Genomic DNA, 18,816 nt, shown 5'->3' on the forward strand with positions numbered 1-18,816 from the left:
CTACATGTACTTGCATGGCATCTCCCGGAGTTGAGCAAAGCAGAACCTGTCTCTAAAATTAAGTTTAACTTTAGATTATACTAACTGAACTGCTTAAATTTTTTTTTTACTTGTAAAGAATACCATCAAACTTAATTGTAACCAAACTATTCTCAGGTTAATTTAAAAATACCAAATATTTTCAATTTCTCTCAAAGCCTTCAATCATATACTATAATATCAGTTTTTCTAGATGTTTCATTTGATAAAGTTTCCTAAATGAAAAGACAGGCTAAAACAGAAAAATATGAGGAAAGTTATGCATACTTTTCTAAGCAATTAAATGCAGTATCTTTCATTTCCTCAAATATTCAAAATTCTATCTTTACATAAATGTAAAAAATATACTGAAAATGAAGCTTTGGGGACTCTGTTTTAAAAGTAAGGAAAAACATCATTGGAATATTTAAAAGGCAAGTCAACACACAGACTACTTTTCTGCAACTTGTAAACTCGTATTTTTTGGTATTACTTTTCCTAGAAGATAATGGTGGATTTCTTTCCAGAGTCAAGGTACTTGAGGCCAACTTCTTCTCTGACTTCTCAGTTTCCTAAGCCTATATTTTATGTCTTTATCCTTCTTCCCCACTGACCGTCCTTATTCTTGAAATGCTCATAATTTCAAAGCTGTCACTGTTCAGTGCTTTAACATTAAGGCTCCTAATGCAAATATTAATGCAATATTAATATTATTAAGGGCTTTATTTTCTCATATACATAGAGAATGGTTACCAGGCAACCAGAAGTATAAAGTATCTTTGTTAGCAAAGTTAAAACCCCTCAAGGTGTAATACAAACTTACGTATTTCTTCCACAACTTGCGGGTCACATTCTTTGTATTTTTCTACTTCGGCCTTTAGCCGTTCCCTTTGGTCTCGAAGTGAAGAAAGCTCTTTTGCTAGCAAGGTTCGCTCTTCCTGTATTCAAAATAACATTATGTACAATTAAGACAAACAAAATGCCATAAGTTTATACATTTTATAAACATTTTCATTTTATTTTCTCATAACTGATACGCATTAGGTTTTGACGATATTATATATACACATACATATATATTCACAGTATAAGAACAAACTCAATTCTCATTTTTTCTCTGCAATCTCAATTATCTTATATAAATGTTAACTGAATGGAAATTAATATGTAGAATGGAATGCTCATAAATAGATGAGAGGTTACCAATTATGTCTGAACTCAAAAGAGGACTGTCATCACATTAGGAAAAAAATTATACCACTTCTTGGGTAGTTTCACAAGATTGTATCTATATATATGTAAGTAATATTTTATGGCAACATCAATCATTATAAAATTTTCCTTGAAAGTGTTCTAGATAATTTTCCAGACTTCAAGGATGATTAACCTTTAAAAATACCAGAAATAACAGAACTGTAGCTTGTGACCTCCCATCACTTTCCTTTAAAGGTAAACCAGAATAAAGTTTTTACACAAAATGATCCAATAAACACCATTTGAAATTTCTAGCCACAGTTTTCACTAACAGGTAGAAGTAATAGTGCTATCGGTATTCAGTTCATATGTGTGAAAAATAAGTCCAAATAAAAACCAAATACTGGAAAAGGTTACGGTACAGAATTATAGGAGAAGTCTGAGGCAAAACCAAATAAGAGTTCAAACTGCCTGATGGGACTTGTTTAAGGTTCCTTGCTAGCTTGTATTTTTGTACTTGTATTTTTCTACTTTTGCCTTAAGCTATTCTCATTGGTTCCAAGTGAAGAAAGCTACTTTTGCTAGCAGTTATATAACAGAATGCATGTACAGAGCTCTGAAGTAGCAGAGTCCAACAGAACTGTGCAATGATAGAAATGTTCTAGATTGGTGTTCTCCAATGCAGGAAACATTAACTACATAGGGATACTGAGTACATGAAATGTGACTGTTACTGAGAAACTGAATTTAATCGTATTTAATTTTAATTCAAATGTAAATCGCTACATATGATTAGTGTATACCACATTAGCATAGCATAGGGGAGATTTAAAAACAACTACAATATAAGATGATCATTATTTGCTATTAACACCCAAATTATACATACTCCACAATGAAAAACAAGAGGAGAAAAAGCTAATGAAGACGGGAGAAGCAGGGTGGTGACTATCTGTGTGAATGCAATGACAGCTCTCCAGATACCCTGAGTTGGGAGCCTGGTTATTAGCACCAAGACTTTTGCCAAATTACTTAACCTTTTTGTGCTTTCAGTTCCTCAAATGTAAAAATGAATATAGTAATAGTAGCCACCTCCTTAGACTGTTGGCAGGATTCAATATAGAAAATGCGTTTGGAACAGTACCTGCCTGGCTCATAGTAAGCAGAATATATATGTTAGCTATTTCTTTCTTCATTACCATCATCATCAGTATCATCATCACCATGAATCATATCTAGTAGATAGAAAAAGCTTTCAGATATTTCTGAAAACTCGTGACTAGTGAACTCAGGATGAACACAAGAGTTCATCTTTCTCAGGAGTCTTTCTGAACTACTATAATCTTCTGATAGCTGTAGGCACCAAAACTATTATAATCTTCTGATAGCTGTAGGCACCAACTGGGTTTGCTAGTGGGTTTTTTTCCTAGTTTCAGTGGTTACAGTGGACTGGGTAACCTTCAGCAGACTGGCTGACTACTCTGTGGCATGAACATGTCACCATTAGTTGAAGGTGCTTCTACAGGTTATTGCCAAATCAAAGGAAAAAAAACAGGATCAAATAAAGAGGTGGTAAGTGTTGTCAACTGAAGAAGAAATAAAACAGTTTCAGGTTATGCCCAGAACTTACCTTCCCTTAAATATTCTTCAGCAATTACCATTCTCCAATTCCTATCCGTGACTGTCCTGACTATTCACATGAAAGAATGTATGTAAAATAACTCTGAAAAGCATAAAGCCATGTAAGCCTGTGATGTATTCTTTTCTATTGGGTTGGCCAAAAAGTTTGTTTGGGTTTTTCTGTAAGATGTTACGATAAAACCCAAACGAACTTTTTGGCCAGCCCAATACAATGTGACAAGTTTTTGAGTCTCTTTCACAAGTGGTACAAATAGAGGTTGAGATGAAATGCTTAGAGGTTCATGTTGATCTTCAACATTTTTTCAAGTCATAAGTCCATACCTGAGATCATGATAAAACTAAAAAGTAAAGTGATTTTTAAAAACCCCTAACACTTTTTAAAATAAAATAGTAGGTCAAAATTCATGTAAATAATTTAGAAATATTACAAGGCCATGAGGACACTGCATTGATAGTTTTCTTTCTTTTTTTAAATTTATCTATCTATCTATCTATCTATCTATCTAACTATCTATCTATCTATGGCTGCATTGGGTCTTCGTTGCTGTGCCTGGGCTTCCTCTAGTTGCCGCGAGTGGGGGCTACTCTTCATTGCGGTGCGCTCATTGCGGTGGCTTCTCTTGTTGCAGAGCACGGGCTCTAGGCACGCGGGTTTCAGTAGTCGTGGTGCACGGGCTCAGTAGTTGTGGCTCTGGGGCTCTAGAACGTAGGCTCAGTAGTTGTGGTGCATGGGCTTAGCTGCTCTGTGGCATGGGGGCTCTTCCCGGGCCAAGGATTGAACCCATGTCCCCTGCATTGGCAGGCAGATTCTTAACCACTGCGTCACCAGGGAAGTCCGATAGTTTTCAATTTATTCAGTGCCAAGACTGTTAAAAAGCTGACTCTTAAAAATTTACATAAACATTTATATAAGGCTTACTTTGTGCCAGGCTCTCTTCTAAGTGCTTTGCAAATATTAGCTAGTTTAATCACACAATAACTCAGTGACACAGATTTTATTATTTCCCATTTTACAACTGAGAAAACCGAGAAGAAAGAGTTTAGGAGACTTTCAAACCCAGGCAGTCTGGCTCCAGGGTTTATGCTTCTATGCTACACTGCTATACACAATACAATAATAATAAATCTAGATGCACAATTAGGGAATCCTACCAGGTCAAATGTTCACAGCCTTTGCTGTGACTCACTTCTCTTCTAGTAGGAACAGCATCCTCCTCACAGGAAGCTCGATGCCTTTATTCTTCTATTTAGAATTGACATTATTAAAGAATCTACAGATACAAACTTACCGTTTCATGTCGGCCAATTTTAGCTTTCTCGATGCTTTTCTGCAGGTTTGCATGGTTTTGGTTTCCCTCAGATAACTAGAGAATTGAAACAAATAAAATGGTTTGCTAAGATAAACTTGCTTAACATAAAGTTTATGAATCAAGAAGACAAAATGAGATTTGTCTTCAGCCCAAGTCAGTATAACAAAAATGTCAAAGACTACGTTGGGAACTAATTTCTCTAACTTGAAGAAAACCAAGTACCATGAATCATTAGGGCAGACTGAAAAAAACAAAGTTTAAAATATTTCTTCTTATACTATACAAAAAAATGTACAATATGCTTTCAATCTTTTCTACAGTCTTCATTTATTAGGTTCCCCGCCCCCATCACAAATAACTTGAGGTATATTATTTAGTTAAAAATTTAACTTGAAAGTTAAAAAAAAATCTGTTTTATATAAATTCTCTCTTCACATTTCATTTCACTTCTGATGAAAGTCTTGTTTGAAACACTCTATACTGTTTCTTATAGGCTGGTAGTACTGTGACCTGTTTCACTAACATAGAGTCAAAAATGAACACATCACTGTATACTAAGTTCTTAGAGAAGAAAAAATCTATTAGATTGTTGCCAATTTTATGCATGTTTTACATACGTTAAAAGTGAGCAGTTTAAGCATTTTACGAAGCTTAGAAAGTAGTAAGTTATATTGTAAAAGGATTAAATAATACCAGCCTAAAGAGACCTTAGATACAGAATATTCAGTAGCATGTGGTTGGGCCCACACCAAAAAGGACTGGTTAACTTCAGAACATTGCCTCCCCATCTCAATTTTATTAATCTCACCTGGGCCCAAGATTAAATAAATAATCACAGGAAATTCTCAATACTAAATTCTCCATCACATTTTTTGCTACATAAACTAGTTAGAAATTTTAGACTCATTTGATTGGGTAAGGGCTTTTTAAAAATATATTCCACTCCTCACTCACTCTTGAGTTATGAACATTTGGGAAATAATTAACAAATGGATGAGTAATTTCTTTTGGCTGACTCTAAGAAACTGACCTTTCACCATATGACCTTGTTATATGTAGAGGGTGAATTATATTTAGATACCCTTTTTTTCTTAAAAATCACAAACAGTTATCTTCAAAAAGTTTGTAGCTTTACCCTGACTTTGGGAAATGTTCCACTTCTCAATATGCACAAAGGGAATATTGTCAGTTTTCCTTTAATGGCTCTCTAGTCCCTGATTCTAATCCATAGCATGAACAAGATCCATCTGTGATGCCAAGAAGACACCACCACCAAACCAGTTATACCTCTTCTTGAGAGTAATTATCTTCCTAAGTTAAAAAAACAAAAATCTGCTGTAGGGTTAAGAGCCAAAATAAGCTTTAAAGCCCTAAATTTAGCAAAGAGATCTTGTTCTCTAAAACAAGGGTTCTCACTTATAAGATAACACTCTGTTTAAAAGGTTAATATTCCACCCTGAAGGACCCACCTGAAATAATTAATAAATGCATGTAACATCTGAATTCAGGAGTAGAGAATTTTCCAATGAAAAAATACACACATACATTAGCATAACATTTTTCCATTACAAATGTTTTTAAAATAACCAAGTAGGCAGATGTTACCCAAAAATGAAGAACTATGTAAAAATAAGCCAATAATTAATGGACATATATCTTAATTCTATTAATGAAGTGTCTCCCAGGTATTGTATGTCTGCTTGTAATTATTTACAACTGAAAAGCATTTGAAAGAGAGCTAATTCAGGAATTCCTTAACTCTGAAGATAACCTTATGTATTTTAAATGTGATTTCATGACTCGTCATTTTAAGTATCTTGGTAATGGAGGGAGGCACAATCTAAATGATGTTATCAAATGAGAAGCTTCTGCTAATTATCCTAAGTACTGAAACAATTTGGTTCAACTCAATAGTGAAGGCTTCTTGGCTCTGTTTAGTTCTTAAAATCTCAACTACTGGAAACAATGAAAGCAACTCTTGTGAGGCAGCACATGCTACCAGTTTTTCACCTACATATCGCTTAGAAGCAATACTGCTATAGTTCCTAACACATACCTTGGAATTAAACCAAATTCAGGCCTCAAGTGATTAAGAGCTGAGATTTTCAGCCACTCTATAGGTATTATCTAAACCACAAGTTCTAAACTTTAGCACACATCAGAATCACCTGAAGGGTTTGTTAAAACACAGGTCGCTGGGCTCCACATCCCAGGTTTTGAACAGTAGAGGTCTGGGATAGAGCCTAATAATTTGTATTTCTAACATGCTTCTGGTTAGGGGCACCACACTTTTGAGAACTACTGGACTACACAAAAACCTGTTTTCTTGCAGTAACAAACCCAACTAAAACACACAAGATATTAATACATGGGAGAATATTACCTAGTTCATCAGCAAAAATGAATTATTGCTAAATACTGTAGTCTGAACTAGAAACAAAATATCTCAATATTTCTGTCACTGAAATACAAAAGTCCACATTTACAAAAATAGAAAAAGAAACGATACTCTATAGTTAAGAAAAGTATTCACCACAGGATTCCCTTAAAGAGCAAACTCTCTTGACACATTTCTATAACATAAAACAAGAACCAACTATAAATTTACACTGTAACAAATCCATTTCCAACTTTCACTAAAGCAAATAATAATTTTTAAAACCAAGTAACTCAGAAAAAACAGCAGCAGCAACAACAAAAATGTCTTATAATTAGTAAGAACAGGATTTCATCTTTAGACTTGAGGAAGGATCTGACACAATGCTTCTCTTTAATGCATTCCAGACCACCTATACAGATACTCAGGGTTCAGAAACATAATGCCAATGTTTTCTAAAGAGCTAATTCACTGCCTGGAGGAACTGCCTATTCAGAAGAGGAACAGGAAGATTGATTCAAGCTGGCTGCACTGGAATTCTGATTTGCTCCTTTTCAGAAATAAAAAAAATTTCAAAGCATTATGAAAAAAATATAGAGTTTTCATAGGTGGGAAAGAATGTCAAGGAACAGAGGATGGGGAAAAGAGGTAATAGCAAGAGAAACCAGAACAGTCTACTGTTTTATCAAAACTCATGTACGGTATGTTACGGAAAAAAAAGGTTCTATGTCTTGTTTTTCCTTAAAAAAAAAAATAAAAGCAAGGCAGTATAATTTAAGATTTCATATGTTTAAAAACTCTTATTAGTGTATCTACAATTTTAACATTTATTTTTTAAGGCAATATTCCATTTAGGAATCAATCATAAGGAAACAATGAACACTATAAAGATGTATTTATATATAAAGATGGGAGCTATATAATTGTCTTAACAATAGAGAAATGTTAAATCATTATTTCATAGTATGGATATATCACAATTATGTAGCCAAAGGAAACGTTTTAAAAGAACTTTTAATGACACAGATACAGAACAGAGTTTTAAAAAAGCTGGAAACAAAAGTGTCAATACATTTGAGAGCCTATCTATCACCAAAAAAACTCAAAACCCCCAAAAAACTGCAAGAAAGTGCACAAAACTTAACAAATGGTTACCTCTGTATTGCGGAACATACTTTTAAATTTTCTATATTATGAGCGTATATAACTACTATTTAAAAAATCCTTTTCCTGGGAAAGGGGGTAGGGGGAGGAAAGGAATAGGTGAGGGAGATTAAGAGGTAAAAATTTCCAGTTTCAGAATAAATGAGTCATGGGTATGAAATGTACAGCGTGGGGAATATAGTCAATAATTATGTAATATCTTTGTACGGTGATGTATCATAACTAGAGTTATCATGGTGATCAGTTTGAAATGTACAGAAAAACAGAATCACTATGTTGTATAATAGAAACTAACAAAGTATAGTAACTTATGGAAAAAGAGATCAAATCTGTGGTTACCAGAGACAGGGGTGGGGGGGATTGGATGAGGGCAGTCACAAGATACAAACTTCCAGATATAAGATAAATAAGTACTAGGGATGTAATGTACTACATGATAAATATAATTAACACTGCTATATGTTATATATGAAAGTTAAGACAGTAAATCCTGAGTTATGACAAGAAAAAAAATTTTTTTTCTATTTCTTTAATTTTTTATCTATATGAGATGATGGATGGTCCCTAAACTTACTGTGGTAATCACAGTATGACGTATGTAAATCAAATCATTATGCTGTACACCTTAAATTTATACAGTGCTGTATGTCAATTATATCTCAATAAAACTTGAAGAAAAAATTATTTTCCCATTATAAGCAATATATGAATATATTTTCAAGAGATTAAAATGAGTACATTTTTGTTTTGAAAGACTCAAACAATGCAGAAGTATTTAAACAAATTCCCCTTTGCTCTCCACCTCTGCACCATCCCCACTAACCCCTCCTAGGGAGGGACCCCTATAAAGTCTAGGGGGCATCCTTCTTGTCCCAATTCCTTTGCTTCATATACTGATATGATCAATGTGGAGAACATGTCAAAACACACAGGGGATTATCCTTTATGTTTCATGTCAACATATTTTCTAAGGTCTATTTCATTTTCTAAAAAATAGATTTTATTTTTTAGAGCAGTTTTAGCAAAATTGAGTGGAAGTTAGAGAGAGCGCCCATAACCCTTGCCTCCACATACACACAGGCTCCCCCAATCAAAATTCCCCACAGAGTGGTACATTTGTTACAACTGATGAACCTATACTGACACATCGCTATCACCCAAAGTCCATAGTTTTCATTAGGGTTCACCCTCGGGGTTGTACATTCAATGGGTTGTAACAAATGTATAATGACATGTATTCATCATTATGGTATCACAGAATATTTTCACTGCCCTAAACATCTTCTGTGCTCTGCCTTTTCACGCCTGTCTCCCCCCAACCTCTGGCAACCACTATCTATATAGTTTTGCCTTTCTAGAATGTCATGTAGTTGGAATCATACATTATGTAACCTTTTCAGATTGGCTTCTTTCATTTAGTAATATGCATTTAAGGTTCCTCCATGTCTTTTCATGGCTTGATAGCTTATTTATTTTAATCATTGAATGATATTCCATTGTCTGAATGTACCACAGTTTTTTTATGCATTTACCTACTGAAGGACATCTTGGTTGCTTCCAAGTTTTGGCAATCATGAATAAAACTGTTATAAACATTCATATGCACATGTTTTCCACCCATCTGGGTAAATCTCAAGGAATGCAATTGGCTTCTCTGTACTGCTACACTTATCTGTCTATTCTTACACAACTAGCAAGTTTTAATTACTGTAGCATTATATTTTGATATCTGATAGGGAAAATCCTACCCCATTGTTCTTCCTTTTTAAATACTTCCTCGGTCTTTCTTGTAGTTTCTCTACTACATGAACTTGAGAATTATCCATAAAAATCTAGTGGGATTTTGGTTACCATAACATATAAATGACATAAATTGATGTTTTTATATTTGAGTTTACTCATTCATGAATATGTTGCTCCATTTACTTAAGAGTTCTTTCATGTCCTTCAGTAGAGTTTTGCAATTTTCTTCATGTTTGCCTTGCCCATTTCTTGTTAGGGTTTAATACTGGTTTTGGTGCTGAGAGATAGGCAACGACCCCAGGCCTAAGCCTATCACTGTATGAATGCTCTTCTTCACAGTGGTTGATTTCAAGTGTTGAATCAGGATAAGATCAAAGTCTTTTGTTCAATGGTTGTGGGAAACAACTCTCCCCTGCCCTCTGGATTGTAAACTGTATAGCTACAGGACAGCAAACAAACCAAATTACTGCTGGCAGCCATCTTAGAACCATGAAGAAAGCCAACTTGAGGACAAAGGCATTACACAAAAGGCAAAACCAAGAGAAACAGAGTCAGAATCTTGATTAAATTATGCCTGAAGCATGCTCTACTTTTGAAATATTTTAATTTAAATGAGCCATTAAATCAATTTCACCTTTATCATTCATACCAAGTAAACTCGGGTTTTCTACCTTTACCACAGTAAACACTGTAACTGTTACAATGGATAAAGCTTTAACAATAGTCTATTTCATACAGTGCTGGCCAGCTATGAAAGCTGTGAAATATTTTGGAAGACATCAAATTTAAAAGATTCTTATTCCTCTATATTGGGTTATAGAACTAAGTCTTCAAGAATAGGAATGAGTAAAGTAATATATACCAGGAAGGCTCTTCATTAAATAAACATTTATGAAGTGCCCACTATACACATAGTTACAATACTATTGGCTCAAACCTTTTCACTAAATAAATATAGTAACAAATAACTCAAGGCATGTATGAGCACTGAATGTCTGTTGAGTATTTTTGAAATATTTTCCTTATGCTACAAGACAATGCTCATTAAAAGATAACACTCCATGAGCTAGTAAAAATATAGCATATTAATATTCCATTTAACCAGGAGATCAAAATTCCAGCAATCCAGCCCTGTGGAACACACTTAAGAACCTGAGAAAAGTATATCAGGAATCCTAAATAATGGACACAGGAAAAACATGGGAATCCCATCAGGAAAGCAACATAAAGGGAAAGTGAAGCCACTCAGTAAGTGCACACTTGAGGAGAATTCAAACACCCACACATAATAACTGCTGAAGATGAGATCATGGTAATCAAACATTACAGTGTAAAGAAACAAACTGTTAGAGCAGTGCACAACAAACAAGAGATTAGCATTCCTTCAACGAGAAATATCAGGAATATGTTCAATAAGGTTAAAGTGATAAAAGGAGAAACAGAAAGCTAAAGAAATTACAAGAAGAAAAAAGCAAGATTAGAAAATGAACTATCTGAAAATGAACTATCGTAGATGAACTATTTTTAATTTCTAGGAAGCAGTAAAAAATATTAAGAAGTAGTTAAGAGATACACAAGATATAAAAAGAAGGTCCAACAGAAGCCTTATGGTATCGTGAGAATGAAGTTAGAAGTTGTGACTATAGTCAAAGCCTTATGCAGAATCCAATTAGAAGTCATTCAGATATTTTGAAAGCCAAAGCCATGCAAAATCCAAATGATACTGGGAGGGAAGTTAGATACAAAGTTATGGAGGAACATAGACTCGTCAGACATGAGAACTGGGTTCCAATACGACAAACTCAGAATGAGGGCTAAGTAGTAGGGGCTACGAATTGTCTGCTAACTTCCATTTTTTCTTAGTAATAGGACCTCAAACAATAGTGAAAATAAATAGGAATTATTATCTTTCAGTGCTGTGGGCAAGAATATGTCCTAGATAGGGAATCTGTTAAGAAATACATCTGAGAAGAAAACCCAAAATCCACTTGGTGGAAGGGCAACCCTGAAATTATTTGGAATGACAGAACTGTTTAACAAGCAAACTTTTTTAAATCAAGGGGAGATTTAAAATTAATTATAAAGATGAGCAGATCTGTATTATTAATATCTTTGTGTTAAGAAATAACCTATACATATTTTGCATTGTACTCATAGGGTAAAACCATAGAAGCAACTTAATTCCTCCCCCACATCTGCCATTTTAGAAACAGCTCAGTGAGGGAAGTACTTCCTCTGCCACTAAACGAAGAGTTAGGAGTCCCATGATGTTTTTCATCACTCTAAATCAAGATCTACAATTATTTTAAGTTGCCAAACAAAGCCTTAATTCAGAAATTAGAATGTCTAACATAATAATCAACACTTCAAATCTTGATTTAAAGGTAAGACTTCTCTCCTTTTCAGCAACCGCTGGCTGCCGGTGGGTTTTGCTGGAAAGGGTGCATTGTCCTTTTCTCTTTCCTGGCCTAGAGTTTCTGTCCTCCCTTTAGTCCACTGACTGAAGTTTCTGCCTCCTGTTCCCCACCTCTACCAAGCCTGGAGAAGGGGAGAGAGAACAGAACAAGTAAAGGGGACTCGAAATATTTTACTGTTAAGATGTCTCAGTGCTCTCTGGGCCTGACATGTCTGCTGAATTCTTGCATGGCTGCGCTCCTGGGTTCTTTGTAGTAAGAACCCAGGGTTCCACTATCTGTAATCTCCATGATGCAGAAGACACATTTTATTGCTCTGGGGGCTACACAACATTCCCGCTCACCGTCCCCCTTCCCTAGCTTGCCTCCTACCCCCTTCCAGCCTGGTTTTTCAGATTCATTCCACACACATACACACACACACACACACACACTCTCTCTCTCTGTGTTAGGTTTCAATGTCCTCTGGAACAGAATATAACGTGCCTCCAGATGGGCTCTTGTTCTCTCACTTTTGAGTGTTGGCTCACATGTAGTCCACAGGGGCACTCATGTATGCAAAAAACTCCAGGATTGCTGGCCCATTGCTTACTTTTACATATTGTAATAATTGAGAGAATCTACCAATAGATCTACATAGATGCTAAAATCAGCAAATTACTTTTACATAAGGAATTGCTTATTTTCCTATTGTCTCTCAAGAGCAGTGGGAAATGATACGCTCACATTTCACTCTTAACATTTATGAATACTTCTTGTGAGAATTAAGATTGTCCACTATTGAAATTTCTAATAAAAATGTTAATTTAAATACTACTTTAAATGTTTTGATCCAATAAGTTATTCAGTTTAAGTAATTTAGTTTCATTAGAATCTACTCACTGAAAACACAACAAATTACTTGCTAAGAAGCATCAGTTAAAGAGCTTAAGTTAAGCTCAAATATACGTTATAATAAACTTCACCTTAAATTTATAAAGCCAAAGAAAAAGTCATAAAGAGACAACAGTGCTGAGAAATAGTGGCTGAATAAAGTAGCTGTCCATAAAGGCTTTTATCTTTTTAAGAGAATGATGTTCTTCTTTTTTTTTTTTTTCTATTTCTGCCTCTTATAGTGAAAAGATTCAAGAGAACTTGGATTTTAAAGGATTAAGAAAGCAAACGAAGGCCTTCTCTTCCACAGCCTAAGCAGCTTTAGCACAATGAAGAGAGCAACCTAACACATTTGGATGGTATAAACTAACTCAAGAGCTGAGAGCAGCCAACCAAACTAAGATTTGTGGCAAGTTTAAGTGTTAGAAATTACTGAAAAGGTAAAAATGTATTTAACTTTAAAAACTATAGTAATTAACAAAAATTTAAATTGAGGTTTCTTTGCATCCAATCGAAATTTTTAAAAAAGTTATAGACTAGGAAATTTATGGTTATAAATAAATATAAATACTAGGGAACCTGAACAAAGCCCTATATTTGAATCTGATGAAATGCAGGCCTGGAAGTTCGGACCCATGCCCTTTGGTCAAGTAAGAACCATACTTTAAACAAAAAAAGCACCCAACTAATAGGGTTATTTTTGTGAAACTTCTAAATATATAAAACAGCCAGAGACATTATGAACATTGAAATATTAAAATGTATGAAATACTGATATACTATTTGAGGGCAAAACAAGACAAATGAAATTAGGGCTATCCCAGGAAGCTAAGGATATATATGACTTTGACACTGCCACCACCTGGTGGCATGACATCAAAATTGTAGGTCCAGTTTTTTGTGAAATAAGTCTTTCCAGGTTGGCTGATTTGGGGAGAAAACAGTTATGAATGAGACTAGCTGTTATAAACCTGTAATCCATATGAAGCACAGAAGAATGTTCTGGGTATGGTATAGGGAATTCTATATCTCTGGAGTCAGGCTTCTCAAACTCATCCAGCAAGTAAATCCAACAGCAAAGGAGAATTACTGGGGGAAGGTTCAGAAGCCTAGCCCAAAGCTACCTACTACAAAAGCAAAACAAACAAATATAAAAAATAAATCACTGAAATCTTAAGTTCTATGGTAAAAATTCCTGCAAGTTTCAAGTTGTAATATTAACTACTATAATTTTTATTATTTAAAATTATTTACTAATAAAAATCCTGTTTACATACTTCCCTCACCTACCCACAATTTTTGAGTCACTCAACCTCAACAAATATATTTAATTCTTGATTATCTGAGATGGTGGAGAGAATAAAAACATTCAATTTAAAAGACATGACTTTTAAGTGCTTAAAGATATAATTTTGTGGATCCTGTTAGTTGCCTGTCTAAAGCCTTTTGTTCTTTGTAAACAGAACTCCAACTTTGTTCAGATTGGGATGGCAGTGTGCTCAGAGAGAACGGGTCCCCTCCCATTTAACAGGTCCCAGAGGTTAAACTATGATGGCTTACCCTTCCAGCATGAGCATGTATCTCAGACTTGGCCAATGAGACAATAAAGGGAAGCCTATTAGGGAAAGGGGGCATTCTGGGATTTTCCTCCTGCAGAAAAAGAGAGAGATGTATAAGAAGAAAGCCCATCATTATTCCTGCTTTGGACACTGTCATGGGAAGATATAGCTGCTGCAGTAGCTACGTGCATCCAAAAAGGGAAAGCCAAAAACCATCAGAGAAGCCAGTCCAGACCTCTGATATCAATGTGTCCGGGGGGAAGGCTCCTAGACCAAGTATACAATAGTTAGGACTGAGACTAGGCAGTGCTGTATTGATTTACTCATTCATTCAATAACATGTATTTTGTTTCTATGTCTCTCAGTAACTGCATTCCACACTGGGGATAAAACATGGTTAAGATATCCCTGCTCTCAGAATGTCTGCCGTGGTAATACAGCATATAAAGACTTCACCCTATAAAAGAAATATATGTAAGAGAGACAAAGCACAAAGTAGTACTGAACTTGCTGAGGAGGGGATAAAAACTTCCCAGAAGAAAAGATTTCTGACATAGGTCTTAAATATCTCTGGTTAATGGACAGGTTGGAGTTTGTTAGGTAGACAAGTAAAAAGAGCCAGCCAGGTGCAGCATGTGAAGACACAAGAAATAAAATGAACAGCATTGAGGAAACAATGTAAACAATTTGGTTAAACTGGTGTGTAGGGTTGTAGAAGGGTAACAGCAGGTTATTAGTCTGGCCAGTGGCAGGAGCTAGATTACAGAGAGCCTTAAAGTCAGGTTGAGGAATCTGGACTTGTTATTCAGGAACAGGAAACCATCCAAATGGCATTAAAAGACATTACTACAGCAGATGGAAGAAAGTGAAGACTGGAGACAGGGAGTTCAGTAAAGACACTAATTCAAAATTCTGAGCCAGAGATAATGAGAGTCTAAGCCAAGACAGTAGCAGTGAAGAGGGAGAGGAAGGGAGAGATTTGAGACATATAAGTATGTTGAATCAGAAGAGTTTGGAACCCACTGGGTGTGGAGAAAAGGGAGAGAAAAAAAAACTAAGGTAACTACCAGGTTTCTGTTGGGCGACTAAGGGGATAGTAGTTTCAGAGTCTATAAGACACAGAGGAGCAGGTTTGGGTAAAGAACTGAGTTTTGAACAAACTGAATGTGAGTTGCCTGCCAGCCATTCAAGTAGGGATGTGCAGTAAGTAGCTGAATACACAGGTGTGGAGTTCAGTGCAGACGTATAGGCAGGAGATAAAACCAGGGAATCAGAAGTATACAGGTGGCAATGGAAGCCATAGGAGTAGATGAGACCTCCCAGAAGAGTGTGCAGAGCTAGGGAAAGGAACTGAGGATATAAGGCTATGGTCCAGTCTGCGGGTCCTTAGTATGTCAAGAGTGGCTGCCTGGCTTTGAGGGCTTTTCCCCCCCATTTCAAAAATGTTAACAGAAAACATCTATTTACTTAAGATGGGGCTACAAAGGCTAGCTAAAATCTCAGGATTTAAATTCTTCTAAATGGTAATTCTTCAAAAACGAGACTCTAATGGAAAGAATAAACTCAATTAGGGAGACTGGAGTATTATTTTAAAGCCTAGATTTATATCAGCTAAGTATGTTAGCACTAGTTATTTCACATCAATTTTGAAAAGCTTTCATTGGTGTCATATGTATCTCTAGTTTAAAAAAACGGGAAAAAAATAACTTAAAATGCAATGGGGAGCAGAAATAAATAAAACAGAGACGAAGCAAAAGAGAAAAGATCAATAAAACTAAGAGCTGGTTCATTGAAAAGATAAACAAAACAGATAAACCTTTAGCCAGACTCATCAAGAGAAACAGAGAGAGGATTCAAATAAATAAATTCAGAAATGAAAAAGGGGAAGTTACAGACACCACAGAAATACAAAGGATCATAAGAGATTACTATGAATAATTGTATGCCAATAAAATGGACAACTAAGAAGAAATAGATAAATTCCTAGAAACATACAATCTCCCAAGACTGAAACAGGAAGAAATAGAAAATATAAATAGACCAATTACCAGAAATAAAATTAAATCAGTAAAAAGAAAGAAGAAAGCTTCCAACAAACAAAAGTCCAGGGCCAGACAGCTTCACTAGGGGATTCAACCAAACATACAAAGAATTAATGCCTATACTTCTCAAATTAATCTAAAAAATGGAAGAGGAAGGAACACTTTTGAACTCATTCTATGAAGCCAGCATCACCCTGATACCAAAACCAGACAAAGACACCACAAAAAAAGAAAATTACAGGCCACTATCATTGATGAACATATGCACAAAAATCCTCAACAAAATATTAGCAAAACGAATTCAACAACACATTAAAAGGATCATAAACCATGATCATGTGGGAGTTTTCCCAGGAATGCAAGCATGGCTCAATATACACAAATCAGTCAATGTGATACACCACATTAACAAATTTTTTATTTCATTTTTAAAAAAAATTTATTTTATTTTTTAAATTTTTGGCTGCGTTGGGTCTTCGTTGCCGTGTGTGGGCTTTCTCTAGTTGCGGCGAGTGGAGGCTACTCTTTGTTGCGGTGCATGGGCTTCTCATTGCAGTGGCTTCTCTTGTTGCAGAGCACAGTCTCTAGGCACGTGGGCTTCAGTAATCATGGCACGCGGGCTTCAGTAGTTGTGGCATGCGGGCTCTAGAGAGCAGGCTCAGTAGTTGTGGCGCACGGGCTTAGTTGCTCCACGGCATGTGGGATCTTCCCAGACCCGGGCTTGAACCCGTGTCTCCTGCATTGGCAGCTGGATTCTTAACCACTGCACCACCAGGGAAGCCCCACATTAAAAAATTGAATAAAAATCATATGATCATCTAAACAGATGCAAAAAAAAAAAAGCTTTTGACGAAACTCAACATCCATTTATGATAAAAAACCCTCTCAACAAAGTGGGTATAGAGGGAACATACTTCAACATAATATAGGCCGTATATGACAAACCTACAGACAACATCATACTCAATGGTTATAAGTTGAAAGCATTTCCTTCAAGATCAGGAACAAGACAACAATGCTCACTCTCACAGCTTTCATTCCACCAAAAAATTGTTAGAACTAATAAAATAATTCAGTAAAGCTGTAGGATACAAAACTAATATGAAGTATCTGTTGTGTTTCTATACACTAATAATGAACTATCAGAAAGAGAAATTAAGAAAATATTACCATTTACAGTTGCATCAAAAAGTGTAAAACATCAAGGAATAAATCTAACTAAGGAGATAAAGACCTTTACTTGGAAAACTATAAAACACTGACGAAAGAAATTAAAGACAAAATATACTGTGCTCATGGATTAGAAGAATATTGTTAAAATGACCATTCTACCCAAGGCAATCTACAGATTCAAAACAAGACTATCAAAATACCAATGGCAATTTTCACAAAACTAGAACAAATAATTCCAAAATTTGTATGGAAACACAGAAGACCCCAAATAACCAAAACAATCTAAAGAAAGAATGAAGCTAGAGGTATCATGCACCCTGATTTCAAACTATACTACAAAGCTACAGTAATCAAAACAGTATGGTACTGGCACAAAAACAGACACATAGATCAATGGAACAGAATAGAGAGCTCAGAAATGAATCCACACACTTATGGTCAATTAATCTACAACAAAGGAGGCAAGAATATACAATGTGGAAAAGCCAACTCTTCAATAAATGGTGCTGGGAAAATTGGACAGCTACATGTACAAGGATCAAACTAGAACTTTCTCACACCATATACAAAAATAAACTCAAAATGGACTAAAGACTTAGATGTAAGACCTGATATCATACACCTATCAAAAGAAAACACAGGCAATATGCTCTTTGACATGGATCTTAGCAAGATGTTTTTTGGGGTATGTCTCAGGCAAGGGAAACAAAAGCAAAAGTAAACAAACGGGACTACATCAAACCAAACAGCTTTTGCACAGTGAAGGAAACTATAAACAAAACAAAAAGGCCACCTACTGAATGGGACAAGATATTTACAAATGATATATTTGATAAGGGGTTACTATCCAAACTATACAAAGAATTCATACAATCTAATATCAAAAAACAAACAACTCGATTAAAAACTGGGCAGAGGATCTGAACAGATATTTTTTCCAAAGAAGATATACAGATGGCCAACAGACACATGAAACGATGTTCAATATCACTAACCGTTAGAGAAATGCAAATCAAAGCCGCAATGAGATATCACCTCAGACCTGTCAGAATGGCTATCATCAAAAAGACAAGAAATAACAAGTGTTGGTGAGGATGCAGAGAAAAGAGAACCCTTGTATACTGTTGGTGGAAATGTAAATTGGGGCAGCCACTATGGAAAAGGGTATGGAGGTTCCTCAAAAAATTAAAACTAGAACTACCATATGATCTAGCAATTCTGCTTCTGGGTATTTTTCCAAAGAAAACAAAATCACTAATTCAAAACGATATATGCATTCCTATGCTCTTTGCAGCAATATTCACAATA

The 18,816-nt window shown here is 35.4% G+C and overlaps 1 protein-coding gene across 8 annotated transcripts in view; it reads right to left on the reverse strand.

Annotated features, from left to right (window-relative positions):
- Positions 1–18,816, reverse strand: part of TRIM2 (tripartite motif containing 2) — a 223,434-nt gene that overhangs the window by 25,818 nt on the left and 178,800 nt on the right. For 6 of the 8 annotated variants that reach the window (XM_061192508.1, XM_061192512.1, XM_061192507.1 and 3 more), the window contains 3 exons: positions 14,295–14,384; positions 4,143–4,217; positions 842–956 (listed from right to left, as the gene is read on the reverse strand). In XM_061192508.1, the coding sequence (XP_061048491.1) occupies positions 842–956; positions 4,143–4,217; positions 14,295–14,384 (280 nt within the window). Of the gene's footprint in view, positions 1–841; positions 957–4,142; positions 4,218–14,294; positions 14,385–18,816 lie in introns of those variants that run through there. The other 2 variants (XM_061192510.1, XM_061192517.1) reach the window with 2 other exon arrangements.

This window comes from Eubalaena glacialis, chromosome 5, assembly GCF_028564815.1.
Source record: "Eubalaena glacialis isolate mEubGla1 chromosome 5, mEubGla1.1.hap2.+ XY, whole genome shotgun sequence".
Lineage (NCBI taxonomy): Eukaryota > Metazoa > Chordata > Mammalia > Artiodactyla > Balaenidae > Eubalaena > Eubalaena glacialis.